Source organism: Impatiens glandulifera, chromosome 6, assembly GCF_907164915.1.
Source record: "Impatiens glandulifera chromosome 6, dImpGla2.1, whole genome shotgun sequence".
NCBI classification, from domain to species: Eukaryota; Viridiplantae; Streptophyta; class Magnoliopsida; order Ericales; family Balsaminaceae; genus Impatiens; species Impatiens glandulifera.
This window is the reverse complement of record NC_061867.1, coordinates 40,326,366-40,344,082: the sequence shown is the minus strand read 5'-3', so window position 1 is coordinate 40,344,082 and position 17,717 is coordinate 40,326,366. Positions and strand designations below refer to the sequence as shown.

General features: G+C 39.4%; 1 protein-coding gene across 1 annotated transcript; it reads right to left on the bottom strand.

The window, feature by feature from the left end:
• Positions 1-15,771: 15,771 nt before the first annotated feature.
• LOC124941128 (actin-66-like) lies at positions 15,772-17,348 on the bottom strand. Its single transcript, XM_047481393.1, has 4 exons — positions 17,286-17,348; positions 16,806-17,208; positions 16,100-16,704; positions 15,772-15,945 (listed from the first exon to the last, which is right to left on the bottom strand). Exons 1-4 carry the CDS (start codon positions 17,343-17,345, stop codon positions 15,874-15,876), a joined length of 1,140 nt encoding a protein of 379 aa, XP_047337349.1. The 5' UTR covers positions 17,346-17,348; the 3' UTR covers positions 15,772-15,873.
• Between the last annotated feature and the right edge of the window lie 369 nt (positions 17,349-17,717).

Below are 17,717 nucleotides of genomic sequence, written 5' to 3'. Positions count from 1 at the left end.
TTAGGAGGAACGAAGACGGTGGTTGCCGGTGGAGGAGTGGGAGCGGACTGCTCGGTCTGATGAGGATCGGCTCTCTCAACGTCGGAGTCTAGTATTTCAACAACCTCAGTAGGTGCTTCTGATGTGACCGCATCCTCTAAGTTCAGTGCCGCATTTTCCAGGATTGGTACCTCGACATCCTCTAAAGTTTGTGCCTCAACGGTTCCCGGAGTCGGTACCTCGATTGTTCCCGGAGTTGATATATCAACAGTTCTTGGAGTCGGTACCTCATCAGTTCCTGGTACTTCATCATCATCTGGCATCGGAGTCTCAAAGTCCCTCGGTGTCGCGGTGTCTTCCCTTGAAGTTGATGCCCAGTCCATTTGAAAATCTTCGACGACCGGAGCGGTATATACTGGAACTTGTTTCTGAACGCAGATTGCTTCTAACCGCGCTATCTCTTGATGTAACTCCAATTTGCCTTTTTCGAGCTTTTCTACTACTAGCGGTGCTACGGTAGACACCGATCCCTCTTCGGCATATTCTTCCTTAATCTTTCTGATACGCTTTCTTATCTGTCGAAGCTGACTTCTCGGTATCAGCAGGCCAGTTCGGCATTGTACCTCATGAATGGTATTGGATTTTGTGAGGCTTAAGATATGGTTCTCCACTTCCTCCAATCTGTTGATGCATTTTACCGAATCGAAATCCTGTAGGATATCTTTATATTTAGAGTTGAACCGGTAATCGTGCCATTCCAAGTACAAGCTGATAACGTCCACGTTTCTTTTGATAATGCCCTGAAAGATATTCTGGGCTAGTTTTTCGGCCTCGGCCTCATCGGCTTCTTCCCTGCTGAGGCCTTCTTGATCGGCTCCCTCATGATTCCCTTCCCCATCCTCGGTGGTCTGAGGGTTGAAACTTTGTTCGGCATCGGTCGGAGTCCGAGCCGAGAGATCGTCCTCCTGATCCGTTCTATACTCGGTTCCTTCTGTTTCGGCTTCCTCATCAGCCCACTCCTCATCCTCTGTTTGTTGAGGAGGTTCTTCGAAAACTACCTTTTCCTTCCTCTTTCCTCCGGTGTTTTCTTTCGCCGGGGTCTTTTTCTTTGCGGCTTTCTTCTTTTGGCCATCTGTGGAGCTTGAAGCCGACGGCTTTCGAGGAAGAAACTGCTTTGATTTGATGATGCTACGTTTTATTATCCCGACACCGGGACCGACTTTGACCTTTAAATGTAAAAATATCTTGCCGAGTTGTACGGCGTATCCCCAAGATCTGTCTGAGCCCGGTCTTACCATTCCCATAAGATTGCTGAATACCGCCCTTGCCCAGTTAATTTCTGTTCCATCCATCAGACGAAAAATCATCTTTATTTTGTCCCTGGTTAGATTACTGAAGTTTCCTCCCCTTGCCAGGATCGCCCTGGCAAAGACGTCACATGCCGGAATGAGCTCCGGTCTCAGCATTTGTTTCTTGCCGGATGTAGTAAGCGGTTCATTGGTTGCCGATAGAAGTTGGCAGGCTGTTCTATATGTATCCTCGTCCATTTCTGCCATAGCATCCATGCCGGTAGTTGGGAGACGCAAACTCTCGGCCACTACTGCCTCGGTAATCTCTATTTGAGAACCGCACACCGTTGCGAGGATCCTGTCGTAGGAGACGGTTGCGGTTTTGAAGAACTCCTCTACTGCTTCCTTGTATATTATGTGAGGACCGTTAAGTAGATGTTCCAAGCCGGTCTCAATCAGCCGGTTTGCTACTTCTTTTGCTTCGGTCGTTCCATATTGCCGAATCTCCTCAAAATCTACTTGAGAATATAATTTGAACAATGCCGTATCACGACGACCCATGTTTTGAGTATTCTGAAAGTAAAGAAATCGGCTTCGAAGGATTTTAGAAGGGTAGAGAGAGAAAGTGAATTTGTGAGAATGAAAAGAAATATGACTAAGGCCCCCTTTTATAGGCGCGGTTTGGAAGCCAAACCGTCCCATCACGAATGGGCGGGAAATTTCCCTCCAAAATGAAATGTGTCAGTCTGAGCGGTTTCGTACGAAACGGTGGGCGGTTTTGTTAGGCGGGAGATTTCCCTCCAAGATTTTGGCTATGTCATCGGTGACGCAATCTTTTCCTTGATGCCGAATGACGGATCGGTTTCTAATAGTGTTTCGGATATTTTGATTGCTCGGTGTTTAGCAGTTTTAAGCATTTTATGAAGCCGGATACAAACGATATGATGCCGGTTATGTTAGATAAATGCAAGAAGTAAAGAGAGGCGATCAAGACTGAAACAGTATTTTATTATAATTGAAACCGATAGGATCGAAAGGAAGACATTTAAATAAAGATGTTTAACCAGTAAACACGAATTTGGAGTACTTTTCCACCACGGCATCTTTATCGAGAATGTTTGAGGGGAATGCCGGTGTGCCCGGTCCAAAATCTGGCCGGTACTTGAGGATGAACTTGCTGATGTGTGGTGCGAAGCCGAGACCTTTCTTGGTCCGCACCATTTTCCTCAAGGTTTGAAAAAGGACCGCTGCCCAATTGATGGGCGTGTGGTTGTAGATGTGGGTCATCATATTATAGGTATTCTTTGAGAACCGCTGATTTACAGATTGGCACAGAATGGACCGAGTGACAATCTCAAGAAGTAGTTGAGTGCTTTTACCGAGGCGGGTTTTTAACCCATAGGTTTCCACCGTCTCGAAGGTTCCTAAACAGCGGTACACATAGTAGTACTCATCAGTGCCCACCAAGGCCGGAAAGTCAGAGAACCCTTCTTTGGGCAGATTGAAAAGTGCAGCAAATTCGGCTTCATCGAGCCGGAAGGTGTGGTTCCTTACAGTTGTGACAATGCGATCTCCCCAGTTGACCGCATTTCTGAAGAATTCCTTTACATCCTCAGTTAGTATGGGGCCGGATTCGGCAAGGAAGGCTTGAAGACCGGTAACAATGAGACTTTCAAACATGTGTTTCTTCGGGTGATCGTAGTCCCATTCGGCCAAGCATGAGCCGAAGTCAACACTTAGAAAATTTCCCAAAGTTCGGCTTGGCATGATGATGATGTAGAGAGAGAGAGATTCAAGAGGGTGCAAGTGATCGTGAATGTGAGAAAGTGAAGAGATAATGGCTCCTTATATAGAATTGTTTTTGGAGGGAAAATCAGAGCATTTATTGTTATTTTTGTTTTATTAAGGAAGAGAATCTTTTCATTTCCAAAGTGCATTGGGAAGAAGCGGTTTGCAGATCTCGAGGTAAGTATTCGTTGGAAACCAACCAGATTAGTTAGAGATTAAATGTGCGGGTGGTTGGGAGTTATCTCATTAAATAAGATTATCTCATTAAGTGCATTTATCACATAAACAACATTGATTAGATGGAGACCGAAAGTGATAGAGATAAAGCCGAAATATGTCATACAGAGATGAAAAACAGAAATAAAACTGAAGTGGACATGGATGAGGCCGATATGGTCAGATCTGAGTTGAATAATAATGCATCCGGTGCATGAAGCAAAATGACCGGATGCAAGAAGGAGTGATCTAGTGGTTCCTCCTCTCTTCAACCCGATCGTAGAACGAGTCGATGATTTCCTTGGTGAACACTTGGCTGCGGTCCAAACCTTCGCCTGGACAGGTTGGGACCCCGAGCTCCTCAAACAGCCGGCTGATCTGGGGAATGAACGCCACCGACCTGGTGCCGATTATCCAGATCAGGACATCGAACAGCACCCTGGACCAGTTGACCGGCGTCCTCGTTATGATGGCTGCCATCATATTGAACGTTACCGTGCAATATGTGTGGGTTACATCTTTCCCGAGGATGCTCCTCCCTATTATGTCATTTAGGAGCTGGTATTCAGCCCTCAAGGGATATTTGGAGCCATGATCATCGACTGGCTCATCTGACCGAGAGAGAGAGAGAGAGACCTCAGCCTTGGTGTCGGCTGGAGGATTAAGGTCCGTGAGTCCTTGTTTGGGCAGATTGAAGCACCGAGCAAAGTCTTGCTCGGTGAAGTCAAAGGTAGCACCCCTAACTTTTGATTGGATATGGGTGTTGAAGTAAGGTGTCCCCCGGTACACCCTGGCATTATTGAAAAACTCAATGACGGACTGAGGATAGATGAGTTGATTATCATCTAGGAAGTACTGGAGACCGGTATCCTCCAGCTGTTTGATCATACGGTAAAGATCATAGTGATCTGTACTGGAGCATGATTCGAAGTTCACTTGTAGGACATTTGTGAAGATAGACATTTTGTCTTAGAGGAAGAAGGGTGTTTTCGTTTTGTGAGTGTTTGAGTGAGAGAGTGCTCTCTTTAAATACTGGTTTGGGGCTAGCCTATTGTCCGGGCATTAAGTTAGGTGATGTATATTAACTGCAGGGTAAGAGTCTTTGCATAAAATAGGTAACTTTGCAGGTCTAGGTGTCGGTCATAGGCCTGGACTATGAAAGATATCAAAAGATCTTCACGTCTTTTTAGGCACGACCAGGTTTATTCTAAAAGGTAATGATGCAGAACAGAGACCTTTAACCTTTGATAATTATTCCTCTTTTGTTTGAATGTCAAATATTCTGGGATAATCTTCTTCCGAACCGGTCAGCTTTCAGTTGTTCATCCCGATGCGGTTACGTGGTGTTTCCACCAGATAGCCGGTCGGTTTACTCTATCTGATAAACTGGGCGGTTCTTCCACAGACACCCCGAAGATTCAAAGTTCAACATCTTAGGAAAAGTTACCGGTTTGTCTGTCTGAACCGACTTTCCTTTAAGTATCCTTTGGAAGGATTTGGCTAATATCGGTTAATCCGAGAGTAAGTCTAAATTGAGAAAACTTAGCTTCCTGTAGAGGCTTTGTGAAGATATCGGCTACTTGTTGATCGGTGGGTACGTATTCCAGCCGGATATGCTTCAGCGTGACATGCTCACGAATGAAATGATGCCTTATGTCGATGTGCTTGGTTCTGGAATGGAGAACCGGGTTGTATGTAATCGCAATGGCACTTGTGTTGTCGCAGAAAATTGGAGACTCTTCGGCTGTAATACCGAAGTCCTTCAGCTGCTGTTGGATCCAGAGAAGTTGAGAACAGCAACTTCCGGCCGCCAAGTATTCAGCTTCTGCGGTTGATGTAGCCACGGATGTCTGCTTCTTGCTATGCCATGATACCAGTCGGTCACCAAGGAACTGACATGTTCCGCTGGTACTCTTTCTGTCAATCTTGCACCCTGCATAGTCTGCGTCTGAATAGCTCGTTAGATTGAATGATGAGTCCTTTGGGTACCACAGACCGACATCAGGTGTGCCCTTTAGATACTTCAGTATCCTCTTTGCGGCTGTGTAATGGGATTGCTTTGGATTTGCTTGAAATCTCCCACATACACCAACTGCAAACAGGATGTCCGGTCTGCTTGCTGTCAGATATAGTAGGGAGCCGATCATGCCCCGGTATGCAATCTGATCTACTGATTGCCCTTCATCATCCCTGTCCAATTTAATGGATGAACTCATTGGAGTGGCCGCCGAGGAGCAGGTGTCCATACCGAATTTCTTTAGAAGCTCCTTGGTATATTTCGGTTGACTGATGAATGTTCCTTCCTTGAGTTGCTTAACCTGAAGACCTAGGAAGAAACTTAATTCTCCCATCATACTCATTTCAAATTTGTCAGTCATCATTTTTGAAAATTTGTCACAAAGCTTGGGATCGGTGGAACCAAAAATAATATCATCTACATAGATTTGAACAAGTAGGATATGTTCCTTCTTTTCAAATTTGAACAAGGTCTTATCCACTGAACCGATGGTAAAATCATGCTCTAATAGGAATGCGGTCAGTGTATCATACCAGGCTCTTGGTGCTTGCTTTAGACCGTATAAAGCTTTGTTTAGCCGGTATACATGGTTTGGAAGTGCAGCATTTTTGAAGCCGGGTGGCTGTTCAACATACACTTCTTCTCGTATATCACCGTTTAGAAATGCACTTTTAACATCCATTTGAAAAACTTTGAAATTTTTGAAAGCAGCAAATGCAAGAAAAATCCTAATGGCTTCAATCCTGGCCACAGGAGCAAATGACTCTTCAAAGTCAATGCCTTCTTCCTGTTTGTAGCCTTGAGCCACTAATCTGGCTTTGTTCCTCGTGACCAGACCGTCCTCATTGAGTTTGTTTCTGAATACCCATCTTGTTCCTATGACCGATTTATCTTTCGGTCTGGGAACTAAGTACCAGACTTTACTACTCTCGAACTGGTTTAGTTCTTCCTGCATTCCCAAGATCCAATCCGGATCTGACAATGCTTCATCTATTCTTTTCGGTTCAATCTGGGATATAAAAGCAGAGTTAAAATATCCTTCCAGAAGTTGACTCCTAGTTCGAACAGGTTCTGAAGGGTCACCTATAATTTGCTCAGGAGGATGTTTACTGTTTCTTCTGAGATTCGGTTCAAGGGTGTCTACCAAGTTACCGTTTAATTGATCAAGGCTAGACATGTCGGTAGGCTGACCAAGATTGTCAGACCGACCGGCTTCCTCGGGTTGGACCGAAGTGTCAGCTTCCTGCTGTGAAACAGCTTGATCCGGCTGGGTATCAATATTACCCATTAGGTCATGGACAAATCCCCTGAAGACCGGGGTCTCATCTTCGCTATCAGAATGAATGTCGTTGTTTTCCAGTCTGTTATGAAGATCAAAGCATGAAGCAGTGTTGCTTTCAACCGATTCATCGAAAACAACGTGAATTGTTTCCTCCATGGTTGCAGTTCTATTGTTATATACTCTATATGCTTTGCTTACTGAAGAGTATCCCAGCATAATGCCGGTATCGGTCTTTGCATCAAAAGCAGTAAGTTGGGTTTTACCATTATTAAGAATATAACATTTACAACCGAAAATCCTGAGGTATTTGAGTTTAGGAACTCTGTTAAAATAAACCTCATATGGTGTTTTGTTGTGAAATCTGTTAATCAAAGACCGATTTTGTGTGTGGCATGCAGTGTTGATAGCTTCAGCCCAATATTTCTGAGCAATGCCGGAGTCGGCTATCATGGACCGTGCGGCTTCCTTGAGAGTCCGGTTTCTTCTCTCGGCCAGGCCATTTTGTTGAGGAGTCCTAGCACTAGACAACTCGTGTCTAATGCCGGATTCATCAAGATATGCAGTTAACGTGCTATTAGTAAATTCGGTACCTCTATCGCTTCGAATGCAATTTATACGAGTTGATTTTTCATTTTGCAAACGCTTAAGAAGATTAATCAGGTTTGATACAGTTTCACGTTTAGATGGTAAGAATATTACCCATGTATATCTAGAGTAATCATCAATAACTACCATGGTGTAAAGCATACCTCCTAGGCTTATGACCTGAATAGGTCCAAATAAATCCATGTGAAGAAGATCTAGGCATCGGCTAGATTGGAGATTTCCTTTGCTCTTAAACGAAGACCTAGTTTGTTTACCCATCTGGCATGCTGAACAAACCTTATCCTGGTTAAATACTATATCTGGGATGCCTTCAACTAATTTCTTACCACGAATGTAGTTTAAGGTTTTCATGTTTAGATGGTTTAATCTTTTGTGCCATAGCCAGGTTTGATCAGTTTTAGCTATCATGCATATAGGGTGTTCTACTCTAGTTTTCCAGTCTACCTTGTAAATGTTACCTATCCTATTTCCGGTTAGTAGTACTATCCCTTGAGAGTTCTTAACTAAGCATGCATGTTTAAGGAATTCTACTGTGTATCCGGCATCACACATTTGACTAATGCTAAGTAGATTAAAACGTAGGTTTTCAACTAGAAGTACATTATCAATGGTTAGGTTACCATGGACAATCTTACCCTTGCCCACGGTTTTACCTTTAGAGTTGTCACCGAAGGTAATTGGAGCACCGGTTACTGATCTGATATCGGTTAGCAGATTGCTATTTCCGGTCATGTGTCTGGAGCAACCGCTGTCCAAGAACCATTCAGAGTTTCCTAGCCGTTTCTTTGGATCCTGCAAAAATTACATATTTACAACTATTTGGTACCCACATTTACTTGGGTCCACATGCGATTAGTCCCTTAGGTACCCAAACCTTGATAAACCGAACGGTCTTCTTTGCTAAAGTTTCAACTGTTCTCCTCACACTTGGTCTGGTGTATTTCGGTTTCCCTACAGATGACCTAAATGATGATGGTCTTTGGTTTGATGATCTATAGGTTGACCTACGTGGTTCAGGAAAGTCTTTCTTATATTTGAGGATTTCCGCTCTCCTTTTCTCAAGGTCAAGCCATGAATCGGTTGGGCCAACATAGTCGTACTTTGTCTTTTCTTCCTTATAATACGCGGTCTCCTCTTCTTCAGCTGTACAGGTGCTCTTAAGAAATTTTATAAAGGGAAGGTTTCCTTTTGTAAGCTTTGCTTTCCATATGGACTTTCGGTCTTTAGGTCTGTTCTCTGTGTATCCTAGGCCATTCTTACAGCGTGGATGCCTGTATTCTTTATTCAGGTTCTTTACTATATCGCTAGATCTCCTATAGGCGGCCATCGTATACTGAAATCTGGCATTCTCTCTTTCGGTTAGTTCTCTAGTCGGCTCACTAGGTTGTTCGATCTTAAGGTCTAATTCGGTTTCTAGGGTATGAGTATCATCAGGTTGTATGGCTTCCGGTTCGGCTATGATAGGTACCTCTGGTTCTTCTGGGATAGGTACGATGGGATCGGTTTTGATGTTGAGGTGCTTAGGTAACATGGTCAATAGGTTCTTATATTCTTCTACCATGTCATTCAATGCTTCATATAACTCATCTTTAGTAAATTCATCACAAGGAGAGTCAAATACCTGTTCCTCATTTGCCATGAGACATGTGAGGTCATCGTCACTGTCACTGTGAGCCCATAGACTTCCTCCATCATCGGCTATCAGTGCTTTCGGTACTTCACTTCCTTCACCGGTTTGTTGATAGTTGTTCCGGTTATTTTGGTAGTCTGGTTTCTGGGTATCTCTCCTTGGTTTCCTGCATTCCCACTTAAAATGTCCCATACAGTTACAGTTATAACATCTTACATTGGATTTGTCACCATAGTAGTTGTTTGTCGGTTGGCTCCTTTTCATGAACCTTCCAAACTTCTGTGCAAGCATTGCCATGGCGTCCTCAGTAAACTGTTCGGCGGTTCTGATCGGTGCAGGTGCAGGAATCGGTACCGGTGCAGATGTGGATATAGGCGCAGGAACAGGTGCAGCCGGTTCCGTAGATGTGAACAGAGCTCTGGTTGACGTTGAGGCCGAGACTTCCTCTTCAGTTCTGGAGTTCATCTCGAACTCATATGCCTTAAGATCTTCGAATACATCGTATAATTTCATCTTACGTAGGCTCTTTGATTCTCTCATGACCATCGTCTTTATATCCCAAGCACTCGGAAGAGATCTCAAGACCTTCATGATGACCTCTTTGTTGTCGTACCTTTTGCCCAGATTTGCCAGCTCATCTAATACACCAGTGAACCGGTCACTGTATTCCTTCATAGTTTCCCCTGGTTTCATTTTGATGCTTTCAAACTTCTGTGTGGCCACCATTATCTTGTTTTCTTTGGTTCTTTCATTTCCTTCAAAGATCTGGATGACCGTGTTCCAAGTCTCCTTCGCGGTTGTGCAATCTCTGATCTTGCAATATGTATTTCTGTCCACGCTGTTGGAGATCCGGTTTCTTGCATGGTTGTCCAGATTGTTCCTTCTCCTATCATCAGCTGTCCATTCTTTTCTGTCTTTATCAATGACTATCGGTCCTTCGGTTAGAACGAATTCCATTTCATCATCCAAGGTGACTAGATGCAGGTGCATGCGTGCCTTCCAGTTGGCAAAATCATCACCTTCTAGCATTGGAGGCCTATCTTGATACATGTCTGCTTGAGTATTGAAACTAACTGCTCTGATACCAATTGTTAGGATCTAGGTCGCCGCTGGTGGACCGGGGGTTGGACCGGTTAGCGGTTCTCACTCGTAGGGTGGTGGTTAATCCGGTTAGAGATTAACACCAGGGTTTCAATACTACACAACCTGTCACAAACCCTTGAACTAGGTTCAAGCGCGGAAGAGGTTTGCTTTCAGGTTGAAGCGGTACACGTGTATGATAGGCGGAGTCGGTTTCGGATGATGATGATTTGAAGGATGGTGGGTCGGTTTCGGCAATCTGGATACTCGGTATGGTTTAGTCGGTTTGGAGCGGCGTAGTTAGGTTAGTCGGTTATGTAATGAAGCCAACAGAAAGTAAATAACACGAAAGATTTTATGGATGTTCGGAGATAAAACTCCTACGTCACCCCTTCCTCTCGAAACCGCGAGAAGGATATTCACTAAGGAATACAAATACAATCCGATCGAGACTTATTTCCTGCTCGATACCACTCTTACAATTCACACCGAAATTGTAACACACACTTAGAATTTAGCTCTTAGGCTTTCTTAGAATACCACACTGTTATCACTTGTAGTAAATGCACTTAATGTTTGTCTCACTTGGTAAATCTTGTAACTGCATTTACTCTTCTTCAACTGCCTCCTTTTATAGGTGAAATATGCCAACGGTCATATTTCACTTCCTTGAATCTGATTGGCTGGTCAGCGGTGCAGTGATTCAGTGTCTCAGACCTGCCGGTCTTCTCCTCAGACCTGACGGTCAATCTCAGACCTGGCATCCTGTTTCAGACCTGCCGGTCTGTTAAAGCAAACCTGCCGGGTTTGTCCTTTACTCAATGTAGGCACTGTCTGCTTGGACAGTTGTCTGTACTTTGAAGATTTCCTTTCTGGCTTATCCCGAAGTAGAAGGATCCGGTAGTACTGTTTTCTGCAGTCTACAGTCTTTCCTCAGACTTGCATGGATATGGAAGTATTCAGTCTGTTCCTTTGGTATCATTCTCAACAGATACCCAAAGTGTCTTCTTGTGCAGGTCGGCCTCTTGACTTGGCCTAGGTTGACCATTTGACTTGGCCGAATATCTTTTGATGGTGAAGTGACCGGGCTTCCTCCGGTCTTGTGGATTGATCGGCTTTTGAGCTTTGGCTTTTAGGCTTTGGCCGATCCATCCTCTGTGCGGTCACGTACCGAATGCTCTTGATTGGTTTGGTATCTTGACCGGTTCGGTACCTTGACTTGGTTTTCTTATTCATCCGGTCCGGTTCCTTGTTCCTGCATAGGAAGTTTGTTTAAGTTAGGTTTATTTGAACCGGTATGAATTTATCTAACAGTATAGCTAAAAATGTTCTAAAAATGAGATAAATTATAAAGCATGTACATTGCTTCAATATGTTCTTTAATATTGCATTTATCCACAATTCAATTGTGTTTTCAATTATAAGACCTTGTGTCTTTTAGGACATTATTTGTATTGGGTTACATGTACTTAATTTTTTAATTACATTTACACCTTCCTTCCCCACACTAGTCCATATCACAACCATAATCTAGATGATGTCAGCTTCTATACTTTTACAGTATTATCACATCCACCAGACATCAGCTTCTGAACAGAAGAGGCCCAAGAAACTGATGTTACTCCTACAAGATGAGCCTGCTCTATCATGGAATTATCCCAACCACCGTCGGATCAAGAAGTGAAAATTGAGATGTTTCCATCTGAAGATCCCAAGCTAGACACAACTCGAATTCATGAGGAACCCAAGCAATTGAGTTCACAGATGATTTATGGTATGTGAATACATGTGCCTAAGCCCACTCGTTCTGATTGCCTTCTTTCCATATTATTACTCTACCGTTGTATCTACATCTTTGTATATTTATCAGTTGGAAGGATTTTTAGACCATATTATTTTGTTTTAAATATCTTTTTCTATGCAAATAAATTTTTGAAGAGTACCAATAATGTATAAATGCTAGAATATGCTAATACAAACTTTGCCTTTATAAAGTAAAAAATAAACTGAGACAGAAACAATAAATTCTTACACTGCATTAAAATTCAAAGAAAAGTTTGAATGAATAGAGCCTTCAAATTTCTATATAAGTTAGTTCCTAGTTCACAAGGCATCGCGAGCAGCAATTCTGCTTATAATGGCATCAGCTATAGAGGATATCCCCAGTTCGAGTCCAGATATTTTGTAGTGCTGAGAAAGAAAGAGCAATTTGTCATCCTCCTCCTCTTCCTCGAGTCTTTTAAAAAAGCATGAAACAGACGCACAAAATAGATAAATAATACCTTCTTTATCTGAGCTTCATTTTCTCTTTCTTGAAGTTCGTCTAAGTCAATTTCTTTCCCCTGACAAGTTTTTAATGGTTTTCATCTGAAATTAGTGTCAACAACAACAACTTGGTATACACTATCTTGGATGGATTAAATAAATTACCAATAAAAATAGGATAAAAAAGAGGCTTACCAAAAATACCGATGAGATCATCTTGCATGCAAACCACCTCTTATGCATTGCTGCTTGAGCAGCTGCAGAAGCTTGAATGGTTTTGAATCGAAGATATACATAACCAACACTATTCCTGTATTTAGTGAATTGGGGATCATCAAATCAATTTTAAAGTAAGCTAAATTCAATAATATTTCTGCATATTCTTTTCCGATATCAAATCCATCAATAAACATACTTGTCAACATGAATATGCAGAACTGGACCATATTTGGAACATTCTGCCTCAACATCATTTTTGATTTTCAAATCATACTCTGGGTCCATCTGCAACATAGTTGTAAAATCAAGTCTCAAAACAAAATAAAAACGTGATTTAGAAAAAAAAAAGAAAAAAATACCTTCATGGTTGGATCAAACATATTCTTCAAGAGGATACATTCATTGGGAATTCCAATAGGCTTCGACAATACAATTGTTGGAAGAAGTGCAGTAGGAATGACATCTTGTCCATTCATGAGTAAGGGTAAAGGCCTGTTGACCTGAAGCTACCCCATTTAGCGCCGATACTCCAAGAATTGGAAGAGATTGTAAAATTATATATATGAAATTGTAAAATTGTACAGCATTGTGCATGGTAAGGGAAGCATCGATCAGCATGGTGCATGGTAGACAGCAAACAACTTTGGTGATAATTATAATACATATATATTCATATATTATAAGGACATTTGTTTGGGTCATAAAGAAATTATTCTGGACAGGGGCGAAGCCAGGATAAAAAATTACCTGGGGCTGACTCCAACTTGCATCTCAGATTTAACTTTTTCTATTCTCCGCTTTTTTTCAATAAAATTTTCACGATTATTCAAAGATGGAGACTCGTCATGCTCTCTCAATGCACACGCTTGCAAAGTGAGCCACCGAGAGCTTTCAATAGTATGACAATGATATTCATTAGATTATCAAGATATTCAACTGCCCTATTATGTGGTGAAATATTACATCATATATGCATAACAAAAGAGCATCTATCCCCATCATTAACTCGCTTTCAATATTTGAATTCATCTATTGTAAATGTAGGTTTTTGGGTTGCTTATGTTCAAACAAGAAACATGTGAAACAAAAAGCAGCATCTTTCAAAAGAGAGTATTCTAACCAAGTAAATTTCTTAAACCAATGACTTTGGAACCGTCGATTTTGATTTCCAAATTTGGTCGGCGGGTATTCATCCTTAATAGGTTGATATGGCCTCATCTTATATAAGCTCGTCTAATTTCATTCATTTGATTAAAAGGATATTTCCATATCGGAATACGTAATGCTGGATCAAGTTTAAGAGAACTTACATCAATATCAATTTTAGGAGATTTGTTAGGTTTTTGAGGAGGGATATCAAATTCTTTATTTAAATATCGAATCAAACCAATGTAACTATTTTAACTTGTTTATTAATATTAATTTATATTTTCTTATAAATATTTGAAATAATCTAAATCTTATTTATATAATTAGAAAATATTGTTAGTATAAAATAAAATAATTATGAATTAATTTATAGATAAAAATTATATTTTAAAATATAATAAATTAAAGTTATTTATATAAATAAATCTTATTTATATATTAGAAAATATTGTTGGTATAAAATAAAATAGTTATGAATTAATTTTTAGATAAAAATAATATTTTAAAATTAAAGATTAGGCCAAGATGGGTTTGATCACCTCATCTTCAGAGTTTAGTTATATAGCCAACTGGGCTAAGAATCACTTGTCAAATATATATAAAATATTTTGTTTTAAGATTTTAATTTAGGTGAGGCTGGAGCCCACCTTAGCCCATGTGGCTCCCCCTGATTCTGGAGAAAATAATTGAAAATGATGTCTATAAATTAAATTTGTAACAGTTTATAAGAGTTCTTTGAATTAATTATTAGAAATTTGACCATAGATTAAATCTATTCAATAATGTTATTTCTTTGAAAGGCTCCAACCTAATAACATCTCCTCGAAATATTGATTTTAGTATCCAATCCAATTCTATTTTGTTTACTGTCCATTCTGAAACCTTTTTGGCCATTATTATACTATATCAATAAAAAATAATTTTTGATAAAATTATATTAAATATTTTTTAATATTTTTTAATATTGTAATATATTAAAATTTATATTATTATAAAAAGATAAATTTAAAACTTTTTAAAATATGAAAATTAAATAAATATATTATTAATATTAAATATTTAATTGAGTGATTTTGGAGTACACAAATATCATCACAATCTACAGAACCAAATAATCTCAGTCTCTAAACATAAAAAAAAAAAAAAAAAAAAATTTAAGCTTTTTCTAAAGTAAAATAAAAATTATTCCATCTACCTTTTTAAACTTATAATTTCTTATATTTATTTATTAAACTAAAGAAATATCTAAATAAGCCTTCTTTATAATATTATTAAGGTGAATTAGACTCTTAGAATATATATATATAACATGATAAATTTCCTACATAAATTCAAAACGTTTCAGATAGAATTGAACCCTGGTCGTGACCTATTGATTTTTTAAGCTGAATTTTATCATTGTATTACCTTGGCGGGGTTAGACTTTTAGAGTATATTATTCAAAAAAAAATATTTATTAATTATTATATTTATTTTATTTAGACATTTATAAGTGTTTTTTAAATGGGAAAGAGAATAAATTAAGGAATACATAGTTTTTGCTCAATATAAATATGAGTTCAATTAAATGATAAATCTAAAATCTTAAGATGTCTTTAATTAATATTTATTTGTAACATCAAAATGGACAAATCTATGAGTAGTTACGTGTTAGAGTAGGAAAGAGCTCAAGTCTCGTTTTTTTTTTACTTCTAATTTAATAATTTTATTCAATTTAATTCATTATTTACTTGTATAATTAAAAAAAAGGGTAAAACATTCAAGCTAATCCTAAAATAATTTCAGAGACATAAACTTGAGGCATGTCAATCTCATTCAAATATGTCAATATGATGGGTAGTTACTAGCTGAAGTAGGTAGTTGTTGTTGACTAGAATAAACTTTTCCAACATCATTGTCACCATAAAACTTCACCAAAAATTCCACACTATCATAAAAAAACATGGCTTCTTCATTTCACAATTTAAAAAAGCAAGCTTCTCTCAAGTTTCTAGACAAGATCAACAAGGCAAGAAGGGCTAACTATCACTCAGTGCTACTCCAGCTCAAATGTATGTATAACCTCATATTCTTTCCCATCCAATTTTATCATCTTCTTCTTGATTTTGATTTTTTAATTTGTCTACTTTCTTCTGTTTAGAATCTATAGATGTGTGTATATATGCAAACATAACCGATGAAACCAAAATGACATAGTTGAAGAATAATAGAGAAGAAGCAAGCAGCGCTTAATATCGAAATAAAACCGAACGAAACTATTAAAGCATCGCCCTTTGAAGGGTGTTCAAATTCAAATTCAACTCCAAAAACAACAAATAAAGAAAACATTTTTAACAAATAGTACTCAGTTGTTTTATAACGGAGACACTACCCTGTGAACAATAGAAGGTCCAAATTCATCGTACTCTGCCTTTGAAATCATCACCTGTAAAAAAAAAAAATGAAAAACAATCGGAGATTGAGTGACCTAGCCATATAATATATAACCTGTCAACATAAATTATGTATCATGAGAATGCCTTTATCTATTAATAATTATGTGAATCCTTTGCTTTCTTGAAAAACAAAGTTAGATTTACCTTCTTGAAAGGGCTTAGATATGCAAAGATAGATCCACCAATCCAGACAAGGTACTTCCTCTCGGGAGGTGCAAACACATTTATCTTCATAGGTGCAAGGGCAATTATCTCTTTGCTCATTCTGTCAGCAATACCGGGGAACATAGTTGAACCACCACTAAGCACAATGTGTTCAAACAGCTCCCTCCTGATATCCACATCACACATCATGATGGAGTTGTAAGTCATCTCGTGGATTCCAGAAGCAGCTTCCATTCCGATGATCATCGATGGCTGGAAAAGTATCTCAGGACATCGGAACCTCTCAGCACCAATGGTAATCACTTGACCGTCAGGAAGCTTGTAGGTTTCCTCAATTAATGAAGAATTGGTTCTTGAAATCTCAATCTCCTGTTCGTAGTCCAGAGCTATGTAAGTCAAATTTTCCTTCATATCCCTAACAATTTTCCTGGTAAATGAATAACCACCTTCTGGCAGGATCTTCATCAAATGATCTGTGAGGTCTCGACCAGCCAAATCAAGACGAAGGGTTGCGTGTGGAATGGCTTGTCCATTATATACGGGTACTGTGTGACTCACACCTTCACCCGATTCCAGCACAATACCTACCCAGATGAAAAGTACAAGTATTGAAAGAGGTTCACTATTCTTCTTTTCTTTTCAAATTCACATAAAGAGATTGCTTTAATTACTTTAAATGGCTTACCGTTGTAACGACCAGTTCCATATATAGAAAGTACGGCCTGATTGACAACATACATGGAAGGAGTGTGAAATGTCTCAAACATAATTTGGGTCATCTTTTCACGATTAGCCTTAGAGTTAAGAGGTGCTTCAGTAAGAAGAACGGGATGATCTTGTGGGGAAACACTAAGATCATCGAATGTTTGATGCCATACTTTCTCCATATCGTCCCAATTGCTCACAATACCATCCTCAATTGGGTATTTTAAATTTAAAACGCTTCTCAACATCTCAGCTTTATCACCGACGTGCATTCTATCCATCACACGCATATGATGTCTTTCAACCATCACACGCATGTGACGAGGACGACCCACAATGCTAGGAAAGATAGTTCGTGGAGCATCATCTCCGGCAAATCCAGCCTACCAATTGAAATCTTTCGATTACAATTTAGTCATATATCTTAAATACGTATGAAAACTCACTCCATTTGAAATACCATAATTCTTTCAGTCCCATTGACGCACACAATTGGCCGAATGTCCACACCTTCTAACATCTTACTTACTGTCCACATATTCAAAAAGAAGCGATAAGATCATGCATCATCATTTCTGATCTTTGAATTACATTTAACTAGTAAATCATTAATAACTTTAGTGGCAAAAGGTTAAAACAAGTATCACATCATATAATTATAGTCAAAAGAGATAATCATCCGATCCACTTATTTTAGAAAACAAAGATGATAAATATATTGTAGGACTTTAGCTTGAAATGTTAAAAGATCATATTGCATCAAGTTCAATGGACAAATTATAGATCTGACTCTACATGTGTGAATCTTAACAATTAATTGATACGAAAAAATGAGCGACAATAAGCACAATACACAATGAACACAAAAACATAAGATATACTTATTGCACCG